Here is a 23,139-nt window from a genome sequence, read left to right on the forward strand (position 1 = left end):
CATTAGTTGATCATATTTGTTCTTGCTAAAATGTCACTGGTACCAGCTTTACAATAGTGAATATTTCTGCAGTTTTCTACGATCGTTAAAACTCAATATTTTGTATGTCAGTCAAAATGAACAAGTTTTGTTGACTGAACAATCAGTTGGTGAGCCTAAATGTCTGCTACTGGAAGCACACCCGCGTGCGCCCTTGGGCGAGTAGCTTGTGTGCGGTGTTAATGTGTGAACATGAACCAACTCCAGAGAAGGGTATCAGAGGACATTAAGGCTAATCATGGTTTAAATGATGTCGTTTTGAGTCTAATTTGAATGCCGGGGCTTACGGACACTTGGGTGACATTTTGTGTTTTTTCCTGTCGTTTTGATACGTTTGAAGAATCGCTCCCCCACTTCAATTGTATTGGATTTGGCTGCAACACTGTTTTTCCCTGAAACTCCAGAAGTGTTTTGTGGACTCAAACACTTTTCACCCACCACCTCCATCGGCAGAGTGGTGAGTAGACAATGGGTGGATTTCCCTTTTCCGGTGAACTCTCCCTTTAAGACGCTGCGCAGCCTCTGTTTAGCAGCCGATCCCCTTTTGGCACCAGAGTGTGTCCGCTCCGAGTCCGAGGACTTTGTGCGCGTCCGCCTCCACGTTTTGCGACCCGCCGCCGGCCGCCTGCCTCGGATCCACTCCGGTGATTAGTTCCCGCTCAAAGCCGATCTTGCTGCAGGGAGGAGCGAGCGGAGGAGGAGTGAAGCGGAGCCGAGCATCACAGCTCCGCATTCAAGGAAACACCAACACGGCACTTTTGTATTTCCACCCTCCACCATGATCCAGCCTCCGTGCGCCCATCGTCTCCGGTGAGAAGCGGCGGATAGAAGCGGACGCGGGCCCCCGCTGAGGCCGCTTGTCTCTGAGGAGCTGGGGAATCTCTGGCCGGCCAAAGGAAGGGAGACCCCCCCACCCCCACCCCCACCACCTCCTCCCCAATTGTTTCCTGCGCCAAGAAGAACTGTAAAGACATGGTCATCACCCCGCGGCTGTGGTAAGGACATACTGAGCTTTATCCCTCCTCTCTGTGTCCACACAACCTCTACAGCTCATACAGAGGAAACCATGAGAAGAAAAGGGGCGGGGGGCAGGGTTCATTCATCGACGTTCATTCAATACCCCCCCCCTTCACCAGCAGTATTTGCATCCGAGGACCAGTCAGACATGAGCACATAGCCCGAGCTAGCTAGAGATGGAGACCCACACATCATCACAATTACAGGGGCATCATCCTCATCCAGGACCCCCACCCTCCTCCTCCTCCTCCTCCTTCCTCATCTCCCAACTAACACAGGCCTCCTCCAAAGAAACATGGATGCTGTATGTTGGGGGTGGATGGGTGGGTGGGGGGGTTGGTGTAGGGTTGGTGTAAACCAGCCAACTCTAAATTTGAACATGTAACCATGATGCGTCACTGGCACATTTTCACCCTGTTTTCGTGGCTTCTCCCATCTTCCCATTCAACCCAGCTGTCATCACAGATCAGGAGACTATTCACGAGCACGATCTCCCCCCGTTACCCTCTGTTTCCCCACCCATCGTGTCGTCAGGGTTGAGAACCCGCTGAAAGTTGGCCAACTTCCTCTCCGTCACTCTTCTCGCCTGCTCTTGCAAACTGAAGGTCAGACAGTGACTTTGCAGAGGTTTAAAATTGCACCGATTTCACATAAATTACAGAGCAAGACCGAAGAGGAGGACTTGGGGGGTTGTCATTCGTCAATGCTCTCGTGGAATTGATCAGCAGTGGGGGATTGATTTTCTGATGGGCTTTAATAATTCTTGGCCTGGCCTGAGGGGATCTCCGGCTGAAGGTGTCCTCGTCCCATTAGATGAGCTTTGAAAGTGAGAGGAGATCAAGCCGAGGCCAACTTCCCTGTGATGCTGTAGATTCACCCTTGTCTTTTTACCCCCACAGGTTTTTGATATTAACAGTGAGGACTAACACACTCAATTGTGGATTTTACAAATTTAATTAGCTGCCATGTTCAACTAATACTACTACTACTAATAAACTAATAGCTAATACATGGTGTTAAAGCCCATGACTCATCTATAACAGTCCGTTTTGTTTGGGTTAATCAGCAGCATTACACATGTTCACTCTGTTATTAGCCTGATTAGTTTTGGGTTCTTTTGTTGCGCTGGGCATCATTAAAAATGTATAGACAACCGTCTACAACATGATGCCTGATACTTAGTTGCAATAGCAAAACAATTCTTTCTGTTATGTTTTTGTGAGAGGCCGACCAATATGGCAATACTGATATTAGGGAGTAAAATATGTCCTAAACCGATATACTGGCTAATATATATTCTCAAAATGTCCTTATCAAACCCTTATGATGAAGAAATTTAATTGAGGCTTCATATTTTACAGTCTACCCTTAAACTTTATTGTAAATAGCTAAATATAAAGAAGACACAAACACATATAGATATCATTTGAATTAAGAAAATAAACATAATTTTTTTATGTAAACTCTAAACATGAATGCACACCTTTTCTGTATTGTTTATTCTGTAAAAACAAAAGTTTTCTTGTCGACACACGTGAGCAAACATACCCCGATGTCTGTGAAAGGCTCAAATTGGCAGATTCTATTGTCCAACTAATACATTTATGTGCAGAGTGTAAACAAAAACTCTTCTATGCCATTTAACAAAGTAAACCAAACATCTACAGCTAAAGATTGTGTTGTCTGGACAGAAACACAAGATACAGTATAAAGTGAATGACTTGGAATAAACTGCCCACAGAATTGGTGTCAGCTTTCACCTCCTGAGAGTTTCCAATGTGGGCCCAGGTCAGGCAGAATTAAAAAAGTCTTGCAGTGTGATACCCAGCTCTACCTCGATGATGTAATGTTTGCAGCGCAGGATAAACTGGCTCTGTCCAGTTGGTGTTGTTTAAAAAAAAAAAAAAAAAGAAAGGGAAAAAGAGACAGGCCTATTTTAAAGAGATGTGCTCACTGCCTCCAGATGTCACGCACGATCAGCTTGATCCATTTAGCCTGATACCGTATACCCAGGTAAATGGTGAAAGCCCCGCTGTGCTGATCGATACGCATTATTAGTCAGTTGTACATCCAGACAACGGCTGTCCTCAAAGTCCCCTGTAATATAATCTTGGGACATGAGTCTGTTTTTGTTGGCCCACTTTAATTATGCAACAGAGAGGGGGGGATCAGCAAACTTGGTGGAGACGGCCGGTCGATAATGTGTTATTGTGGCTGCTTTGGATGTGTTGACAACACAAACATAAAGGTTTTTCCTCACTCCTACTAACGCACAGTCACCATCCTGCTTCATGGTATTACATATTTGCGATGCCATTAACATTTTTGTGGTTTTATGTGCACTAACAGCAACCAACCTCCAAATCATACAATATGAAGTGATCAGCGATTCACCATTTCCTCCTCTTACCCTTCATATGTTTATTAATGAGGCCAAAGAGGTTACATTTTCACCCCTGTCCGTTTGTTTGTTTGTTTGTGTGTTTGTGAGCAAGATTATGCAAAAGCCACTGGATGGATTACCTCAAAACTTGGTGGAGGGATGGGACACTGGAATCTTGCACGTACAGATTTTGATTAAACGAAATCAGGTATCACACTTAGGGGACTGATAGCTATGAGTGTGTGCAATTTGGTGCGGATCCAAATACTAATCCAGATCTTGTAGATTTAAATGTGGGGCCATAAGGGGTCTCTTGGGCCTTGGTGGAGGTATGTGATCTACTGAGTACCATTCTAGTTGGACTTTGGGTCTTGCAGTGCTGCTTGACACATTGAGTGCTGGAATCTGAAGTTTATTTTCTTCATCGCCGTGAGATCTCTTAGAGCATTGCACAGGGATAGAGGGGATTTCTTTGGTCCTTTAAACCTCTTCAGACCGCTCTGCTTTGCTCCTCTTGCCTCGACCCACATGATGACCGATGATACTCACTGCTTTATTTGTGACACGCTATTGATCCCTCATCCCTCAGAAATGTGACTTTTCACTTGCCACCACCACTAAAGTCACAGCACATATTTAGCCATAAAACAGCCCTGGAGAGGAATTTTAACATCTTGTTTCAAGACATTTCACTGGTGCAGGTGAATAAGCCACACTGTTCGAGCTTCATTTAGAGTCTCACCACTTTATAGTTGAAAGTAGAATAATTCACCAAAATTAAAACATGATCACAGCCGCCGCAAATGTATTAGCTGGACCATAAAAAGTACTCACCAATACTACATTCCTGTGTTCCAGTGACACAAATATTAGGAACTAATAAACTATCTAACACTTGAACGCCAACACTTTATTAAGATGTGTTAATAAACAATCAGAGCAATTTTTGGTTTATCTAAAATTACAGATTACAGAAGTATGCAATACTACCATTAATCTGTTTGTTTGCGTAGTAGCTCTCCAAGGGAGACTTGGACACTTTACAAATATTTATTTGCTGCAGAATCAGTTGACTAACACAGCAAGAACAGAATAAAGTGGATCTGCTCCACCAGGTCTCACATGCTCTTCTCTAATAGGAACAAATAACAAACATTTTCTTTTGTTACCTTTAATTCACCACTTCAACACTAGAAATCGTTCTACAGTCATTTAATATTGATACATTATTCAACAATAAACATACTGGGTAAATGTTGCTGATATGCTGCCAGTGCAGACAACACACTAGTCACAAGTGAGGCCTTGTCTCCTGCTAATGGAAACTCATTGAGCTGTTTACTCAGCTTGTTTTAAGAGTCTCCAGAGTCTAATTTAATAAACCTTGTGTAAATCTCTGACCCGGAATCTCAATAATAATCAGATGACAGCACCGGACAGAGGTCAGAACATCTCTGACAGTTTTCATCATTACCTTTTGGTTTCTGAAAATCCCTCTTCCTAAATGATGTTGTTTTTTTGTCGCGCATGAAATGAGACGGAGACGATTAATGGATGTGACCGAGCTGAGGGTGCATTCTGGGGGGAAACGAGAGACGGGAAAGGGAAGTGAACGTTTTTTTCTTGCCTATCGAGACACTTCATGGAGGTGGAGCCAAACAACTGTGGGCCTTAAGCGGTTTTGAGGAAATTAGACAGAGGGAAGGCTCATTTTCATAAAGAAATCTTTGTAGTGTGTAAAGCATCAGCATAAAAAAGAGGCTGCATGTTGCAGAAATTAATTATTTAAAATCAGTGTGAAAATTGAGATCAGTAGTAGAGCTTTTCACACATCCTCCTTTCAACTATTGCGAGCAGTTAACTTTTTATAATTTTTATTCCATCACCATTGATGTAAACATACATATTGTTTTCTGTAATGATGTGTCATTATATTACTTGTGTTGCACAATTACTTTTGCAGTAAGTAAATTGGTGGTGATTGCATGTTAAGACTACAACTCACTGAAGCAGTGAATGTGGGGAAGTTGTTGGAGGTGGTGGAATTTTACTCCAACTTGAGGCATTGAAAGAATTTCGACAGAAGGGTCTTTTCCTCTGACTCTTACATACTAGTGTCATTGTTGCTTCTCGCCACTGAAGGCTCGTCTTTGTCTAGATATGTATTGAAACTCTGCCGCCACAGTCGACTATCTGATCCTCAGACTCTCAGAAAATGAGTTTGAGCGTAAAGTGTGTCAAGAGAAATGATCTCTGCTATGTGCATGAGTCTAGAGAATATTGGAGTAATCTGTCTGACTTATTACTCTAAAAAAACATTTGAAAGATAGATAGAATCATTTTCTGACCTAGGTTTCTCATACATATCATATATCACATTTTGAATATTCCATTTTAGTGGTCCCAGCTTCAGTAGCACCAGGCAAAATATTTTAACGATATCAAATCTGTAAAAAATTAGTTCTGCATTCTTCAGAGTGAATGTTGAAGCAATAACTTCTCACTAGAACGGTTTTTACAATGCATTTCATCTAAAAAAATGAATCAGACCATAACACCATGTTATATTCACAACAAAACACACATTATCATCTAATAACTACAGCGTTATGAGGACAGTGTTTGGTTTGCCACTGGCCAGGGTGTTTGAGAAGTGTCGCAGTAGTATCCACGTGGCAGCGCCGGCCTCCTGCTTAGAGCTCCATAATCATGGTTACTGGATTTAGAAGATTAAGCTCATGACTAATCAAGTCCTGTGCGGACGCTCCCCCCAACATGGCAACTGGGTTCATGTGGAGCAATGTCGCTGAGCTCTGTGTTTGTTTGACTGCGCTGGAGCCAAACACACTGTTCACAGAGGTTTGTCAAATTTTTCAGAAAGTGGCAGGTTTACTCTGTGGAAGTTTACGTCGGTTTACACTACAGATCACATAAGTTGCATGTAGATTGGTTTGGTTTAGTTGTTTTGATTCTATTTACAGTGTCACAACATAAGAATTGCATTATTAGGGAAGTAATATGTTCTGCAAAACTGAAAGGTTGTAATTTCAATAGCCATACTTGTAAGTTGTCAGCCCCACTTTTACTTACAGCAGCTTTATGTCTGTTTTAGTATCTTTCTGTCATTTTCATCTGTTGTTGTTACCTGTTTATGTTTTTAAATGTACAGTAAAAATGTCGCAGTAAATTTGAGCTCACATAGTACAGGAAATCTCCTGCAGTCAGAGGTTAACAGTGTGGTTAAAACAGGAGGTTTACCCTGAAAGTACTCCTTGCTCGTGCTTCCTTATTAGGTCAAGGAGTGGGGATGCATTAAATAGGCTAAGTGGCACACACTATCTGAACGGACTTAGCACATAGTCTCGCAGTAGCTTAGCTCCTCATAGGCTTAAGACGGGGCGGGGACTGGGATGTTGTCAAAGGATCTGAAATATAGATGATTTAGTGTGTGTGAGTATACTGCACCATCGCATGTGAACTTGCCTACCGCTGGAATGTGCAGAGCTGCTCAGTGGAGTTTCCCAGGCCTGTGGGGGAGCCTATATCGCAAACGTGTAGTTGAAACCACAGGAGGCTCCAGAGTCGTATACAATGCACGTGAACAGAAACAGTCTGTGGTGAGATGTCGAAACTCTGCACTGCTGTACAGTTTTATGTTCCAGTATCATATTGTGTCCTGACCTGAGACCTGATGTCTGATTTGCTGACCATAACTGGGACTACAACTAATGATTAATTACCTCCGCCAGTTTTCACCCTGTCCACTTGTTTGTCAGAAAAATATCAGATTAATGAAGCAGCTCCACGATCAATCATGCATGGAAGAAGCATTGTTTTAACTGATGCTGCATTTCATGTTGGGAAAAGCAGTATTTTCAGTCTTTTTGTCATTACTCTGCGATTCAGGCTCACATTCACACTTATGGTCATTTTAAAGTCTGCAATTAACATAACCCCAATCTGCATGTCTTTGGAATGTGGGAGGAAGCAAGAGTACCTTAGAAAACACACAGAGAACATGCAAACGTCCAAACCAGAATCGTTGAACAATTGATAAGTTTATTGACATAAATCAAAACAAAATGTTTTATCAAATGTTTTAAGTGATATTTTCAATTAGAAATTTGAAACGTACCCTGTTTACAGCATCTTAATTGTGATCATTTGCTGCTGTTTTGTCTCATATGATACTAAACTAAATATTTTTAGACTCAAAAGCAAAAGCAGTTGGATGAAGTAACCTAGACTTGGGCTTTTGGACATTTTGACGAGAATTTTATCATCTTTTCTGACAATTTATATTGCTGATTAATAAATAAAATAAACTAGAATGTCACTTGATAGAGCAGATACCTCCATCAAGGCCCAACAGTCCCCTTAAATTATATCAAACCTAGTTTCACATACTCACAGTTCCCTAAATAGGTCAGATGTCTTTCTCATCAAGATGCGTGAAAAACTCCCTGAGAAAATGGTGAAAATGTCAAAAAAATGCTCCATCTAGCAATGTTAAAGAAAATGAACCATGAATGTCTCTCACCATGTGTTGATTACATCCACATTATTCATATCTGTTTCCCAACTCGTGTGTAAATTCTGCATCCTCTGAATCTTGGAGGTATTCAATTAGAAATAGAAATATTCTGTTATTTGTGCTCGTACGGGTCCACTAGCATCCTCATCATTTCACCAAGCTGAACAGAGTTTGTTTATCTGTTTGTTTCCTACGCTCTTGGCATTGATGTATGTTTTATCAGTGCTGGGAGCTCCTGAGAGCTCAGTTCTTCTGCAGGAAGTGTTATTGGTGTCAGCGTCGAGCAACACGGTGCCGTCACTAATGATGAGGAAGAGCTCTCCCAGTTACTGCCTCAACAGTAATCTTTACCAGACATTTAATATCTAGTATGTTTATTTAAACTATGACTCTATACCAGAGGATATTATTGTCATCCTCAATGTTTTGTATAAGTTTTCATATATATATTCTGCTATCCTCACTTATTACCGTCATTATCTTAGTGGTAATTAGATGTTTAAGGATTTATGTCACATAAGCAGTTCTTTGGGACGATCTCCATCTTCCGCAGTGAAGGCAGTGACACTCAACAGTCATGAATTTACCACATTTCTCTAATTGTACAAAGATCTACTGTTTTCCGTTAAGCCGAAGTAAATGGGTGGACACAGTTAGAGGCTCAGGTCAATATAGGTTATGGACTGCGTTTTTATAGTGCTTTTCTTGTCTTAACAGGCAATCACATGGGTGGAGCGAGTCGTCCGCTAACCAGAGGGTTTGTGGTTCAATCCTTTGTGGCTCCAGTCTACATTCTGAAGTGTCTTTGAGCAAGATACCGAGCCCCAAATTGCGCCGTGTAAAGCTGTGTGTGTGTGTAAATGGATGAATAGATGAGTTGTAGTGAAAAGTGCTTTGAGTGGTTGATAATCGCTATAGAACTGCAGGCCATTACCATTTACTCAAAGTGTTATTCACTACCAGTCACTTTCAAACACGCATTCACCCAGCGTTTTAAATGTCATGCTTTTGTATCACACGTCATTCCCATTCTGACGAAACAGCTGTTCAAGGACACTTAGGCATTCGGACTGGAGGAGCCAGGGATGGAACCACTGACTCTCTGTTTAGTGGACGACGTGCTCTACCTCAGGAACCACGGCCACTTAGAGATTAGAGATGGCAGGGCTGTAACAATTGGTCGGTTATTTGAGGTATTGATCGACAAAAATAACTGGAAACTATTTTGAATATCAACTTATGGTTTCGGCAGTTAAATAAGCAACTATCGTAAAAACGTGCCATAATTTCTCAGGTTTCCGCTTCTCTAACAGGATTATTTCTTGCTCAGATCTTAGTAAAGTGAATATCTCTGGGTTTTGAACCACTGGACAGAAGAAAAAAAAAGAAGAAGACGTCACTGTGGGCTCATGAAAGTTGTGATCGTGGAATTTTTCCAATATTTCTGACATTTCATTTATCAATAATCAACATTATTAGGTTCAGTTTGGGTTTGAAATCATTTGGTGCATACCTCTGCTAAATGCAGTGTGTTGAGTAATCCTGAGTGGCAGCAACCGCACAGCCACCATATTGAAAGGCTTATTCAGAAATGCATGTGTAATGAAAAGAATCTTAAACCCCCCCATGCTTCAAAGAAAAGCTCCAGGTGTCTGAGCATCTGTGAGTCAGGTGAACTCACTGAAACTGGTTCTGAAAGTACAGGAGACGCCCACACACTCGTCTCTAATGGGGACAAAGTGGCGTTTGACCAGTGACAGTGTGGCTCAGTGTTTGGTGTAAACGATAGACTGAGGAAGTGATAATTTTTTGCCTAAATATAAATTCCTTTGTTATATCTTTGTTTTTCAGATGAACAGTGAGCAGTGAGAGTGAGGACGTGTCAGACGATGCTCCTGATCTGCTGGGCCCAGTGCTGAGGGAGATCCACAGAGCCAAACTGGTCGGTGCCCACCATGTCTTACCACCAACACTACCAGCGTGGCCCCCACGGCCGCACCATGAGCTCTGAGGATAGGAGCGCCACGCCGGTCAACAAGTCCTGCACGCCAGTTCACAAGAGCGCCTCCTCCTCTTCTTCTTCCCAGCGCGACAGCCGGCAGGTAATTTTCAGGCCGCGCGAGGAGACGTTTTCCATCAGGAAAAAACTGTAAAACAACATCAAAGCAGAAAATGGCTCTGAACAAGAGAATACAAAGATGGTTTTGGTTGGTTAGGAAGAACCCAGTCTGGTTCTGACATGTTAACCACATAACAGTGTACTTTTTAACCAACACATCCCCCAATCAGCGATTTAAAAACTTTAAAAGGATTTACAAGAAATCAAAAAGAAAAAGGGGTTTTAAAATATGTATTTACATATTTTAAAACCCCTTTTTTCTGTGGAGAGCGGCATTTTGAATGAAGTAGCCGAGGTAATATAAGTAGGAGTGAACATTATTTTGAGGCAGGCAGATAGAAAGGAAATCATGAAGATATTTATTCAGCAGACTAAGTGTGTTAAACAGTAATGGCCATTGTGATGTGACGACCAAGACAGTTTGAAAAAAACTAAACCAGCTTTAAAATATCAGCTTTCATTTCCCATCTGAACGAGAACCATGTGAACTAGACGGTTTAATCTCTTTGTTCCCTAAACACGTCTTTAAATGAAACCATCAGAATAATTTAAAGGGCAGGGGAACGGAAATATATTTTCACCAGAAAATGGAAGTACAGTACATATAAGTACATATACTGTATATTTACAGTACTGAGTAAATATACAGTACTGTCATGATGTGGGTGAAAGTAAACACAGAACCACTGATTGATTTGGTTCACTGACAATTTCTGTAAATTTCAAACAGTGCAACTCTATCCTCATGTTGACAAACACAAAAAGCAATATTACCTCCACCAATGACGTTATGTTTTCACCCCTGCTTGTTTGTTGGTTGGTTTCTGTGAGTGAAATTTGGCGCAGCTTGATTGAATGTAAGGGGACTGTTGGGACTTGGTGGAGGGATGTGCTCTCACCGTGCCACTCTAGTTTCGTTCTTAATTTTACCGTTAATGGAAAGCAAGGACAAATATTGGCAGATGGATGGGAAGGTTCAGATTTCGGCTACAGCAGCCGCACCGTGTAGAACAGCACCGAACACAATCGTGCAGCAACAATCGATGTGGCAGAAATGTGCAATTTTGAAATTAGCCAGGAGCATTTGCTTTGACCGTGTTTAGTAGAATCCGTCAAGTGTTTCTGTATTTACGATTCAGAGATGATTCTGTGAAAATGTCCATTGAAAGAAAACAAAAAACTAACCGTCATCTCTGAAAGACGTTATCGACTGATTGGGTGACTAAGAGAGAGCATTCCTAAATCCCTGGTTAGTAAGTAAAAACCTTGCAGAGACATGGTAAACAATAAGATGAGCTCTTATTTCACGGTTCACGGGACAAGTATTTAAAGTTAACTCCCACAGAAAGCCACCTGAAGCCCCCCCGGTCCTCCTTACCTCACCAAGCTGCTGCTGTGTCACTGTGGCCGCACAGAAACTGGACACCGAAAACTGCAGTCTCTGACATCACAGCTTTTCCGTCGGCACCGGGTCATGAATATTTCATGAGGCACAGGCGGAGGCTTGGTGCTCCACTGAACATGTGGCACGCTCTGGTATGCCGTGTGGGAGCCCAGCTTGTGTCCGCGGGAGACGGCTCTCCGAGGAGAAAAGGGAGCTGGTCTTAAGAAACGGGGACAGTTTGAAAAGCGTAGTCGAAGCCTGCTGCTTGATCAGGATGACAGTTAACCGCACAGACAGACGCTTCGGTTCATTGTTCCCTTCCTTAATGTCGCCTACCTCCTTTTGATAACAAGGCCCTCAGGGGTAAAAGGGTTCGACCTTTTCATTTTCTGACGCTTCTTAATCTTACAGCCAAGTTAATCTCAAAGCACCTATTAGCACTTTTTTTCGTATTCATCCCTTTTCGTTCGGTTAATGATGTCAGGTACTTGCCAAAGACGTAGCTGCAGAGATAGCAACCAATTAAGTGTTTGACTGGTAGATTCCCTTAGTTTTATGCACCTGCTCGGCCAATACCTCCAGATAAGTCAACGCCGAATAGAGGGAATCAGCAGAAAGACCAGAATGTAATTGGGAGTTCGTTCTTGATCTTTGCAGCTGTTTGGTTTCACGGTTTGAAGTGGTTGTGTCTGTGGATGATACAGACAAGTTATTTAGTATAACAGTGGCAGGTGTATCATTCAAAAACAGTTCCTGAAACCTCATTGTTTTGTAGTGATTGTGGAAGATGATGTGGGAAGGAGATTCATATTCCTACATTGTATATTCTGTAAGCGAGTATATTTCTAAGAGACACTGACTTTAAAATAAGTGAAAGTGTCTGTAGTCGATATAATGTGATGTATTTCTGAGTGAAATTGAGTATGTATGGCATAGGGTGTAGCTAGGATTCCTCAGATTTCATTAGATCGCTCCAAACTGGATGTTATTCTATGTCGACAAAACAGTCTCACCAAAAGCTCCTTTTAGTGTCTGTTCTGGAGCTTTTGATTGCATGACATGTTTTTCCTGTACATGTGTGGTCTAACCCAGTTGACATCAAATTTCCATTTTACTTTGCACTTAAGGTAATTCTCACCCATAACCATGACTGCGGATACATTTTTGAACGGATATTTCCCCCCGTCCACACAACCTTTGTTTTAAGAAATATCTCCATCCAGACGAGATCACAAAAACTACTACAAACACGCAACCAAGCATGCCGGGCCAGTAGGTGGCAATAAAGTGTACATCAACGATCCGTCAAATTAGGACACTGTCAGCATGCTCAGTGACCTTGTTCTACTTTGGTGGTAAAAACTGAAAAACCAGCACAAGCACTTTTACATGTACACACAGAAACTGGATTTTTTTTTTTTTAAATCAACACTTTGCAAGGCGATTGTGAAAATCTGCATTTAAGTGACGTTAAACAGCATTTGTGTGGCCCGAACACAGAGGAAAAGTTTGTTTAGCAAAATACCTGCATTAGGCTTGAATTGTGTGGGTGGTCTCCATGCAGAGATAAGTTTCTTTGAACTCAATTCACATTATGCAAAGTTATGCATAACTCTTAGTTGTGTATTATGGCAGCATTATGCTGCGTCACTGTCTGTGAGTTTCCAGTGTAAAGAACACACAGCACAGTGCATCAGTCCTGAGGGATAACCTGAGGAAGCACAGCAGACGCTGAGAAAGACCTGAGCTGGCTTTGGCTGAGCCTCAGTTTTTGAGGAAAAATGAGAGTGTGGCATTTTGTCGGGGGGGAAAGCCTTAATGAGATCCAGCCCCCATTTTCAAATCAATACGTGTCACTTTCTCCTCTGCTGTTCACTCTGGAGACCCACATGAGAGCAATTAGAGGCACAACCTGCAGTCAGCACATGCACACACACTCACAGACACACAGTTTGTAGATCAAGACATTGCATGATGATTCAAGATGTTTCTACAAATATCCACTTTGTTATTTCATGCTTGGGTGTGACATTTTGGCTGAGATATAGTACGAGGGATACATCAGTGGTAAGTATTTGTGAAATATCTCTTTGATAAATGCGAGTAGTGAAATCGGTGATGTGATTATCGGTTGCTATAAAACGATATAGTGGCTGTTTTCAGGGTCTCAACACAACATATATGTTACTATAGATATTAACTTTTGCAGCCGGTCTGCCATATTCACGTCAGTGCACGTGAGTCTCTCCCTGTAAACATGAAACGTGATTAGAGACGACAGATCCATTTTAGCAGTAGCTCCTCTGTACACAGGTTAATTTATTCTCTTCTGCCTCTGGCTGTGTGTTTATGGGCAACTTTCACGGGGCTTCACGACGCTCATAGATTGTGTTTAGTCAACATCGTGCTGCGGGTGGGGCCGATGAAAGGTTTGTTGGGGTCAGGGATACTGGTGCCAGTGCGACATCTGGAGGCAGTGAATATCATATATAACCTTTAACTTGCCATCCATGTGGCAGCCCCCCGTCCTACTCTAAGATATACTGATGAGCCAACTAGACACTGGCTCAGCAGAGTCAGGTTGAAATATCAATAGTTCCTGAAACCTCATTGTTTTGTAGTGATTGTGGAAGATGATGTGAGCAGGAGTTTTATATTCTTATACTGTATATTCTATAAGCATTCAGGACATATCCTACTCTATGCTGAATGTGTTTTGTATTGTGTTTTGTATAGAACAAATTAGTGTGCTCCTAATATATCATGCACTGTTGGTTTTGTATACAGTTAAGTCCCCTATAAAACTCTATAATGGTTGCTCTTGGATGGTGTTTTCAGAACCGTTAAAAAGTCATCATGGGCTTTTATATGTGTGTATGCTTTATGTTTGTGTCATGGTTTTTATTGCTGATTTCCATCTTTAGAAGACGTAGTACCAGACATTCTAATTTATCCCTGATATCGACATCACAAGTTGATTGTTCCGTTATCTTGAGATCACAATATCTCGCTTATGATATTGTTAATTATTATCAGTTAGTCTGCTGGATATTTTCTAGATTATTCAATTAATAATTTGGAATATTAAAAGTAAAAAAATTAGAAAAAACACCTCTGATTATATCTTGTGCTTATCTGTCTAAAAGCGGATTATAATAAATCTGCAATTAAATAAAGAAAAGCAGCAAATAATAAGTTATAAGAATAGTTACAGATACATTTTCTGATTAATTTTCATTCAATAATCATGAATTTAAAAGAAATTTGAATAGTCATTATCACATGTAAACAACCTTTTATCCAACAATCTCTAGCAACCAAGCTGTTGTTTCTCTGAGATAAGTGAAAACGAGCTTGTTATTATCCCAGAGATAATTAACAAGGTAATTAACTTGCTAACTAAAGATAATGGGAGAAAATAAACCGACTGCAAATACGACTATGTTCTTCTGTAGCCATCCTCTGTGAACTGTGACTGGATGTTGTTCAATGTAACAAGGACATTTTCTAGCCTTTTGTATTTTGTGTGTTTAATGATTGTGTAACTCCAATGAAAACGTAACGGACTTTGTTTATTTCACTACGCATCATTATATCTCTCTGGGGTCTAAGTACAAAAAGCATTAAGGATGTGGTTGAGTTGGCCAGAGTCAGTCCTGTTACTCTACCTGTACATCAGTGTCTATGGGAGATGAAGGATGTGCCGGACACACTCGTCGTCAGAAGTCGTCTGTTGTACTGATATTTATAGAGCTGATTTAGCCCTTAAGTGTCTCCGTGGAGTGTTTGTCCTTCCTCTTACTCAGGTAGACCTTAACTGTAAGAGTTTGATTCATGGCAGCATTAAAAGGTCTCTTGTGCTACACTGCTGAGTGTCGATGCAGGTGGTGGATCCCGTAACACTTGGCCTATGAAACCCACACAGGTACAGGTTGACTGTTTAATTTAGTTGATGATCAGGATGAAACAAATCCTTTCGCTGTTCAGTGTCTTTTCTTCATGCCTCCACGCCGGCGACTGCCAGTGGCCAGAGGCATTATGTATTCAGGTTGTCTGTCCGTCCAACTGTCCAATCTTTGTGAACATGAAAGCTCAAGAACACCTTGAGGGAATATCTTCACATTTTGTACAAACATTTGCTTGCTCTGATTAGAATTTGTCTGCCTTGAAGGAATTTCTTTAACTTTTGACCAGTTGTCACTTGGAATCAAAGATGAACTGATTAGATTTCAGTGGTTAAAGGTCACGGTGTCCTAATATGAGTCCGGGAAAGAAAAAATGTTGTAGATTGAAACTGCACTGGTTGGCAGAGGCATACAACCACCGGCAATTCTAGTTTAATATACTGACATCTCATTAATACTGACAACTGACTGAGATTCTTCCCGGGGAAAAAGCCTTCAGTAAATCAAGTTAATCTTATCTCCATATCAAACAAACAGGCTCAACACAAGAGCGGATTGTTTATAGCTGAGTGTGCCACAAGATCCTTCATTATGGAAGGAAGCTCAATGAGAAGGACCCGCTCATTCAGCTTTAAATTATTCTGCATCGAGATCAATGAATGTGAGCAGAGTGCAGGAAATCACTTTGGCTCACTTCCATTCTGTTTCCAGGGTCAGATAACAAAAGCACATTCTCTGACTGTAGCAATAAACTCCATACATACCCACATTTGTTATATACTTAGATTTTTACTATATACATGGAACCAGAGGCTGTGTGGACTGTTCCACATGAGCAATCAGTGGATTCGTATTGTTGATTAGTTCGGAGCTTAAAACGATATAGAGGAAATTGATTGAATTGGAATATTTGCCGCACGAGCCGTTCTTTATTTAGTGCAGAATTGATTTATCAATTTAGAGCCAGTTAAAGTCTGTAATGGTTCAGATAAGACGCAGGAAGTCTGCCTGGAGGGTTGCTGCCGGTTTGAGAGGCTGCTCATCATCTTAAAGGTTGTTATGAAAAGTGTTGAAGTATTGATCATTTCACAGGCAACTTTTTACAGTTGAGTTTTTCAAATGGCAAAGACCTAATCGCTCTGAGTATAATGAGCAGCCCGCTGGCTTTTTACGATATGATTGCTCTGAACTGTGAGGTACTCTTTGTTAATGAAGTTGATCTCCTCTTCCCTATAGTTGCTCCGGGCCACTGAGAGGAGGGGCTGCCGTCGGCGGCGGAGAAACTCGACCTTATAACCAGACAGATCCATTTGCGTGCTCATTAGATTAAACAAACTGTTGTCTCCTTTTGTTAAATGTCCTGCGAACCAAGGTCGGGTGTCGTCATGCTGTCTTAAAGATTGCAGCGTCACATGGAGCAGTGAATAGACAGGCTGTTGCTTGTTTTGGCAGAGCAGCTTGCGCATGTTAATTTGTAGATTTTGCCTTAAAGGCTGCGCTCTCTAATGATTCAAGTATAAAATTACAAATCTACAACATTACTTGCAAATGAATAGTGATTCTGATGTACTCAGCCTCCCTGGGAGGATAGATGGATGATACAAAACTTCCCAAAATCAAATAGGGTGAAACCAATCCCATCTGACATTGGGCAAGAGTCGTGGTACAGCCTAAACAGGTTGCCAGCGTATCGCAGGACAGATTACTGTAGCTGTGTTCAGACATGAATTCTGGATAATCAGGACATATGGTTCAAGACGTTATCTGGACTTTGCCTTTTTCTTTATTTCCTTTTAGAAACAAATGGAACACTCATAACAATAAACAAGCATAAATACAATAAAATAAACATTAGGGAGAAAATAAAATAGATACAAATAAAATAATTAAAAATAAAAAGAGCTAAAGAGATCATTTACCTAGTAGGGATACATTTTTTTGAATTAAAGATGACATTACATTACATTACATATCATTTAGATGACGCTTTTATCCAAAGCGGCAAGAACAACAGGACTTTCTTCCATCACCCATTATTTGGTGATGTGGAGGTGGGGGGCAGGGTCAGACAGGGTCAGGTAGGGGCCTTACCTGACCTTGCCGTCGCTCTGCTCCAGAGGTGTCACTTTGATTTACAGGCCCACGAGAAGCAGGAAGAGCACAGACAGGAGAAACTAATGGAGTGAAAATGCTGAGAGAGCAGGTGGAATGTGAATGGGGCAGTATTTCTTTAAATGTGTATCCCTGTTGTTTTCCTCTATCTGTAGACTGTCTGCATGACAGCAGTTTTTTTTTATACAGCAGGCGTATTCCCTGTATTCTTAATCTTTTGGCGTTGTAAGTGAATTAGTTCTGACACAGCGCTGTACGTCTTTCCGTTTCTAGGAGGCCGACAGCTGGGAAATCATCGAAGGGTTGAAAATCGGTCAGAGCAACGTCCAGAGGCCAGATAAACACGAGGGTTTCATGTTGAAGAAGCGGAAATGGCCCCTGAAAGGCTGGCACAAGGTAAGATACACAGGAAAAGCTCATGGAAACAAAACAGACGTTCGTTCCCTGAATGTTAAACAGTTTGTTTTCCAGTGAAGTGATGTTACTGGTAAGAAGTTCCCCCTTTTCCTCCACCTCGCTTCACCCTCGCTGGGCCTCTCTTCCACAAGCTTAGTGGAATTTTGCCACCGTCAGCATCGGCTTCACTGTTGTTTTCTCAAAACACGTGAATACTGGTGGAAACCTGTTCTTGTTGTGACCATATTTGAACCCACAACATGAATGTCCTACAGACACAGTGGACCAATTTGTATTCAACCTACAATCTGAACAGGTCCATTGTGTCCTATATTGAATGTTCGCCCTTCCTCTTATTTAACAACCTTTTTTTCTGTGCTCATTTTCTCTGCAGCGGTTTTTTGTTCTGGACAATGGTATCCTGAAGTACTCAAAATCCCCCATTGATGTAAGTAATCCTGACTATAACCCACAGGCACACGCAGGGCAGGCTGGCCTGACATCAGCTCGGCTTAGCAATGACTCAGCAGAAACATCTGCAGCATGGACCATGATATTCAGTTGGTTTCAGGACACAATGTCGCTTAAATGATAAAATGTGAATACCTTGAAGAAGCTAAAGAAAACCTAGACACCGTCTTGCACCCATTGGTAATCTTATTTGTGTGTTTTCCTCAAATCATATTTTATGAGCTACTTAACAATATTCCCATATTCCTTCAGGCCAGAGTCTTGCACGTCCATTTTTACAAATTTGCAACAGCCTGCACACGCTCCGTACTGGACCCAACCCGTTGACCACAATTATCTCCAAGTCAAATCCGGATCCGCCCGCACCCATTCACATATGTCCCAGGACTCAACCTGTCACCCGTGATTAAACACAGTCGCTCACATCAAATGGGTTCTGGCCTCCTCAGCCTCCTGTTTTGGTGAGTTTTGTTTGAAAAGTAAACTGAAAACTATTTGTCTTTCACTTATCTCAGATCCAGAGAGGCAAACTTCATGGCAGCATCGATGTCGGCCTCTCCGTCATGTCGATCAAAAAACGGGCCCGTCGCATCGACCTGGACACCGAGGAGCATATCTATCACCTGAAGGTAACACTGATGAGAGGAGTCAACACTGTCACTTCAGGGTCAGCGGATGACAGAGATTAACACTCTCCTCCGCCTGCTCCTCTTTAGGTCAAATCTCAAGAAATCTTTGATGTCTGGTTTTCCAAGTTGCGTCATCACAGACTCTACAGACAGAATGAGATTGTGCGATCTCCCCGAGACGCCACCATTCGAACATTTCCGCCCCCAGCTGCCATGGAGTCTCCCCAACCTGCCGCGAGCGTGGTCAATGAAGCAAAGGTGAGTCCTTAAAGCCCCCGATACTATCTTAACTGTTCTTACCCACCTGTCAGCGGCCCAATGGGCGGCTGTGGCTGAGGGGTAGAGCGGTCGTCCTCCAACCAGAAGGTCGGCGGTTTGATCCTCAGTCCCCATCTGCATGCCGAAGTGTCCTTGGGCAAGATACTGAACCACCTAAATGGCCCCTCGTAGATGTTGAATGCACTAATTGTAAGTCGCTTTGGATAAAAGTGTCCGCCAAATGACATGTGATGATGTGAAGCGGAAACAGAACAAGCTCCCCATCCGTCTTCATGTCTCTCCTCCATAGTCAGACTGACTGGGACAAATCTTTCTGGGCTGTCAAACGGCCGTTACAATGTTGGACCTCCAAAACACTTAATTAATCAGCACAGCTTTTCTCTTAAGTCAGGTGTATGAGCATGACCGCTTCCTGGTGCTGATTGGTTGTAATAATATTGTGTGGCTCAGTCCCTGCCACAGCCAGAGCTGTGTAGATTCTTTGGTCTGGGCAGCTAGTGGGCCGTGAGGAGTTATTAACTGAATCCTACAAAAAGTGCATTGAATTAGAATCACATTCTCTACCTTTAACAGTCAAGTCAGTGTTTTTCATACCTCTCCTGTATTTCAGGCATAAAATGAGTTTCTGGCTGTGCTCCGAGCAGAGTCCAATTACTTATTCAAGAGGGGTATGTCATGGGGAATGAGAGATCGCCTTACTCTATTTTTTTTTTTTTAACTAGGATAGTCTACCAAAATATCATCCAGAAGAGAGGAAGTAAAATTCACTCTATGCTCAGACAAGATTGTGTCTGTTTGTTGTTCTTCCCGGTGTGGAAGCCACTGTTCTACCAGGGGTGATTTTAGCACTTGTTTTTGTTTCCATGCCTCAGATCTGTCCACTGTGGCTAATTATCAGACTAATGAATGTGAACATGTAGACAGACATCTGCCTGATGCAGTAAAGCAGACTGGACAGGTAATTGTATCCAGATCATTAGAAAAACAAAAAGGCTTGTTGGTCTAGACTGTTTCCAGTTCAGTCTGAATCTCTAGTCCTTGGCAACGTGGCTGATTTGCTAACGCGGGTTCTCCTGGGAGTGACACTCCGTGCTTCAAACAGGCCATTAGAGGTGATCACATGGATGTGGAGTCACAGAAGCTGCCGCCTGATGAGCTCTCTCAGAAAAAAAAAGATTAAATGAAAGTCACAAACACACAAATTGATTGTTACGTCAGAGACATAGGAGGAAGATATTCAAGATCTGCTGCACAAACCAAGGAAAGCTTCTACTGGTTAACTGACCTGTTCAAGGACAAATCACATAAAGAATCTTTACAGATTTGCTCTAAAATGAGTGTAATTTTGTAATTTATCAAACAAAAATGCTAAATATTTGATTCTTTTGGGTTCTCAAATATGAGCATTTGCTTCATTTAACGAGTGACTGTGTGTGTGTGTGTGTGTGTGTGTGTGTGTGTGTGTGTGTGTGTGTGTGTGTGTTATAGATGAAGAACAGAGGAAACAGTGTGGTAAAGAGATGTATTTCACAAACTAGTTTACTTACCACTAGTCTGACTCAGCACCACTGTCTGCTCAGCTGTGACGTGCACTAGACAGATGTGCTGCAGACATCGCTGACTGAGAGAATTATAAACAATGAAGTCGGAGGGCGCTCTACCGGACAAACTACGTGATGATAGCACTTTTAAATTACCTTAAGCGTCTTTTATTGTATTATGCTATGTAAAGAAAAGTTTTCATATATTAATACATATCAGTCAACACATACACTGATACCAATGTGTCTGTGATAGGCCAATATCATCAAGTAAAATCAGATCACTGATATTTGGTCTGGCTCTACTTTTCTCTTCATTTTATCATTTTACATGCTGCAAATCGACATTGTTTTTGGGACTGTATCTGTTTGTATCTGACTGTTTGTGCTTTGACTGACAGATTTACTCAATGAGCATCACCTCCTCTATAATACACTGTCAAAAACGCTGCTGAAAACCGGCAACTAACCTGAACTCTGATTATGTTGCATCTCAGAAATCTTGTTTGGTTATTGACTGATTTGGCTTCTGTGGACCAGTAGGTAGAACAGGTTTTCGGTTACCAGGAGGTCAGTGGTTCGATCCCCTTTTTCCTAAAGTGTACTTTGGCAAGATACTGAACCCCAAATTGTCCCTGGCGGCTGGGCTGGCAGTGTGTGACTAAGGTGTGATAGAGAATGTGCTGCAAGTTGATTCATTATTTGTGTGAATGGCAAAACTGCACTGAAAAGCTTTTGGTCATAAAGTCTAGAAAAACGCTGTGTAAATACAGACCATTCACCATTTACATTAATTCCACACATTGTTGATTCTGTGTCTGCTCCTGTATCACCACAGCAGGCCAAGCCGGGCAGCCTGCCTTGGCAGCCGGTGGCCACCAGCAACAACAGCAATAGCAACCTGCCTGCCTCCTACAGTAACGGCCAGAGCAAGGTGGTTGCTTGGCTGCAGGAATCAGAGGAGATGGACAAGTGTGCAGAGGGTGAGAGCAAGATCCTGTTTTAATGCTGGCAACAAATCAGATTTGACAAAGGAGTGGATTAGATCAAGCCTGAGGCCTTTACGATAAGTCCGTCGAAAAAACCCTCAGAGGAGGATTGATCACCATTTCATGACATGCAACACTGAATGTGTCTGTGTGGGTGTGAATTTCATTTTCAGAGCTCGCTCGATGCCACTCGAACCTGACCGAGCTGAGCCGGTTACTGCAGAGCCTGGAGATTCTGCAAAGGACTCAGTCAGCACCCAACTTCACAGATATGCAGGTAAAACCCACACACTCACTCTCACACACACACAAACAACGAAGAGTAGGCGAAGCAATCTCATTTAGCAGTTTCTTTCAATACTGTATTGTGGACACTGTGTGTGTGCGTGCGTGCGTGCGTGCGTGCGTGGGCGCGGCGTGCGGGCGCGGCGTGCGCGCGCGCGTGCGCGTATGTGCGTGCGTGCGTGGCGTGTGTGTGTGTTGCTCAGAAGCCCATTTATACTCAGTTAATGACTTAGATGTGTCATTCTAAGAAAAGCTACTAACTTTAAAACCTCAGGCTTCATTACCTGAAGACTGGATTCAGTTGTGCTCACTGAACAGCTACCTGCTTCTATTTAATTTATATTTTTTATTATATTTTTTGGCTGAAATGCATCTTTTAACACCACACTTTGCATTCGCCTCTTAATTTTAGTTTGCTGCCCATTTGTGGGAGTGTTGTCCTTTTTTTGTGTGTAAAGATTGCTTTCTTTGTGATGTGTTTGTCCTATTAACCGCACTTTGCATATTTTGCTCCATGTGTGCCACAAAGTCCAATTGTGTAGAATTGTCAAAGAAAGAAAAGCGCTTGAACAGAAGATGGAGAACAAAAAGTGTCGGCAAAGATGCAAAATTCCAGCTTCAGGTACCTCTCTTCAGATTTCTGCTCCGTCTCTATTATGTACAGACCATAGACTATATAATAATAAAACTATATAAAGATGGACAACGGGTCTCCACTTCCAAAAAAAACACTACAGAAATGAAGCCAAAATTCCCCACATATGAACACTGCATGAAAGATTTTCATGTCATTTGGAGCCAGAGTAGTAGTAGTAGTAGAAGTAGTAGTAGTAGTAGTGATCTTAAAGTGGAGCTGCAGTATCAAGTTCCCACCACTACTCTTCAACAAAATTAATTTGAAGTGTAGTACTTCTACTTTTTAGTTTGGTCCGTGTCCCATCTATTTACATGAAGGATACCGGGTAAATGACCTATACTGCAGCCTGCCACCAGGTGGCGATCAATAGGCTTTGGCTTCACCCTTGGGAGCTGTCGACCATCTTTATATCAAATCTA

At 42.0% G+C, this 23,139-nt stretch overlaps 1 protein-coding gene across 2 annotated transcripts in view; it reads left to right on the top strand.

The window, feature by feature from the left end:
- Positions 1-642: 642 nt before the first annotated feature.
- The window catches only part of osbpl6 (oxysterol binding protein-like 6), a 38,635-nt gene continuing 16,138 nt past the window's right edge, over positions 643-23,139 (top strand). Inside the window, exons 1-9 of one of the 2 annotated variants that reach the window (XM_035175508.2) lie at positions 644-1,034; positions 9,825-10,075; positions 17,767-17,889; positions 18,284-18,337; positions 18,876-18,989; positions 19,077-19,247; positions 21,648-21,792; positions 21,972-22,075; positions 22,613-22,705. In XM_035175508.2, coding sequence (XP_035031399.1) covers positions 9,929-10,075; positions 17,767-17,889; positions 18,284-18,337; positions 18,876-18,989; positions 19,077-19,247; positions 21,648-21,792; positions 21,972-22,075; positions 22,613-22,705 — 951 coding nt within the window. In that variant the 5' untranslated portion in view covers positions 644-1,034; positions 9,825-9,928. Of the gene's footprint in view, positions 1,035-9,824; positions 10,076-17,766; positions 17,890-18,283; positions 18,338-18,875; positions 18,990-19,076; positions 19,248-21,647; positions 21,793-21,971; positions 22,076-22,612; positions 22,706-23,139 lie in introns of both variants that reach the window. The other variant, XM_035175510.2, reaches the window with a different exon arrangement.

The sequence above is a fragment of the Hippoglossus stenolepis genome, chromosome 13 (genome assembly GCF_022539355.2).
Source record: "Hippoglossus stenolepis isolate QCI-W04-F060 chromosome 13, HSTE1.2, whole genome shotgun sequence".
Lineage (NCBI taxonomy): Eukaryota > Metazoa > Chordata > Actinopteri > Pleuronectiformes > Pleuronectidae > Hippoglossus > Hippoglossus stenolepis.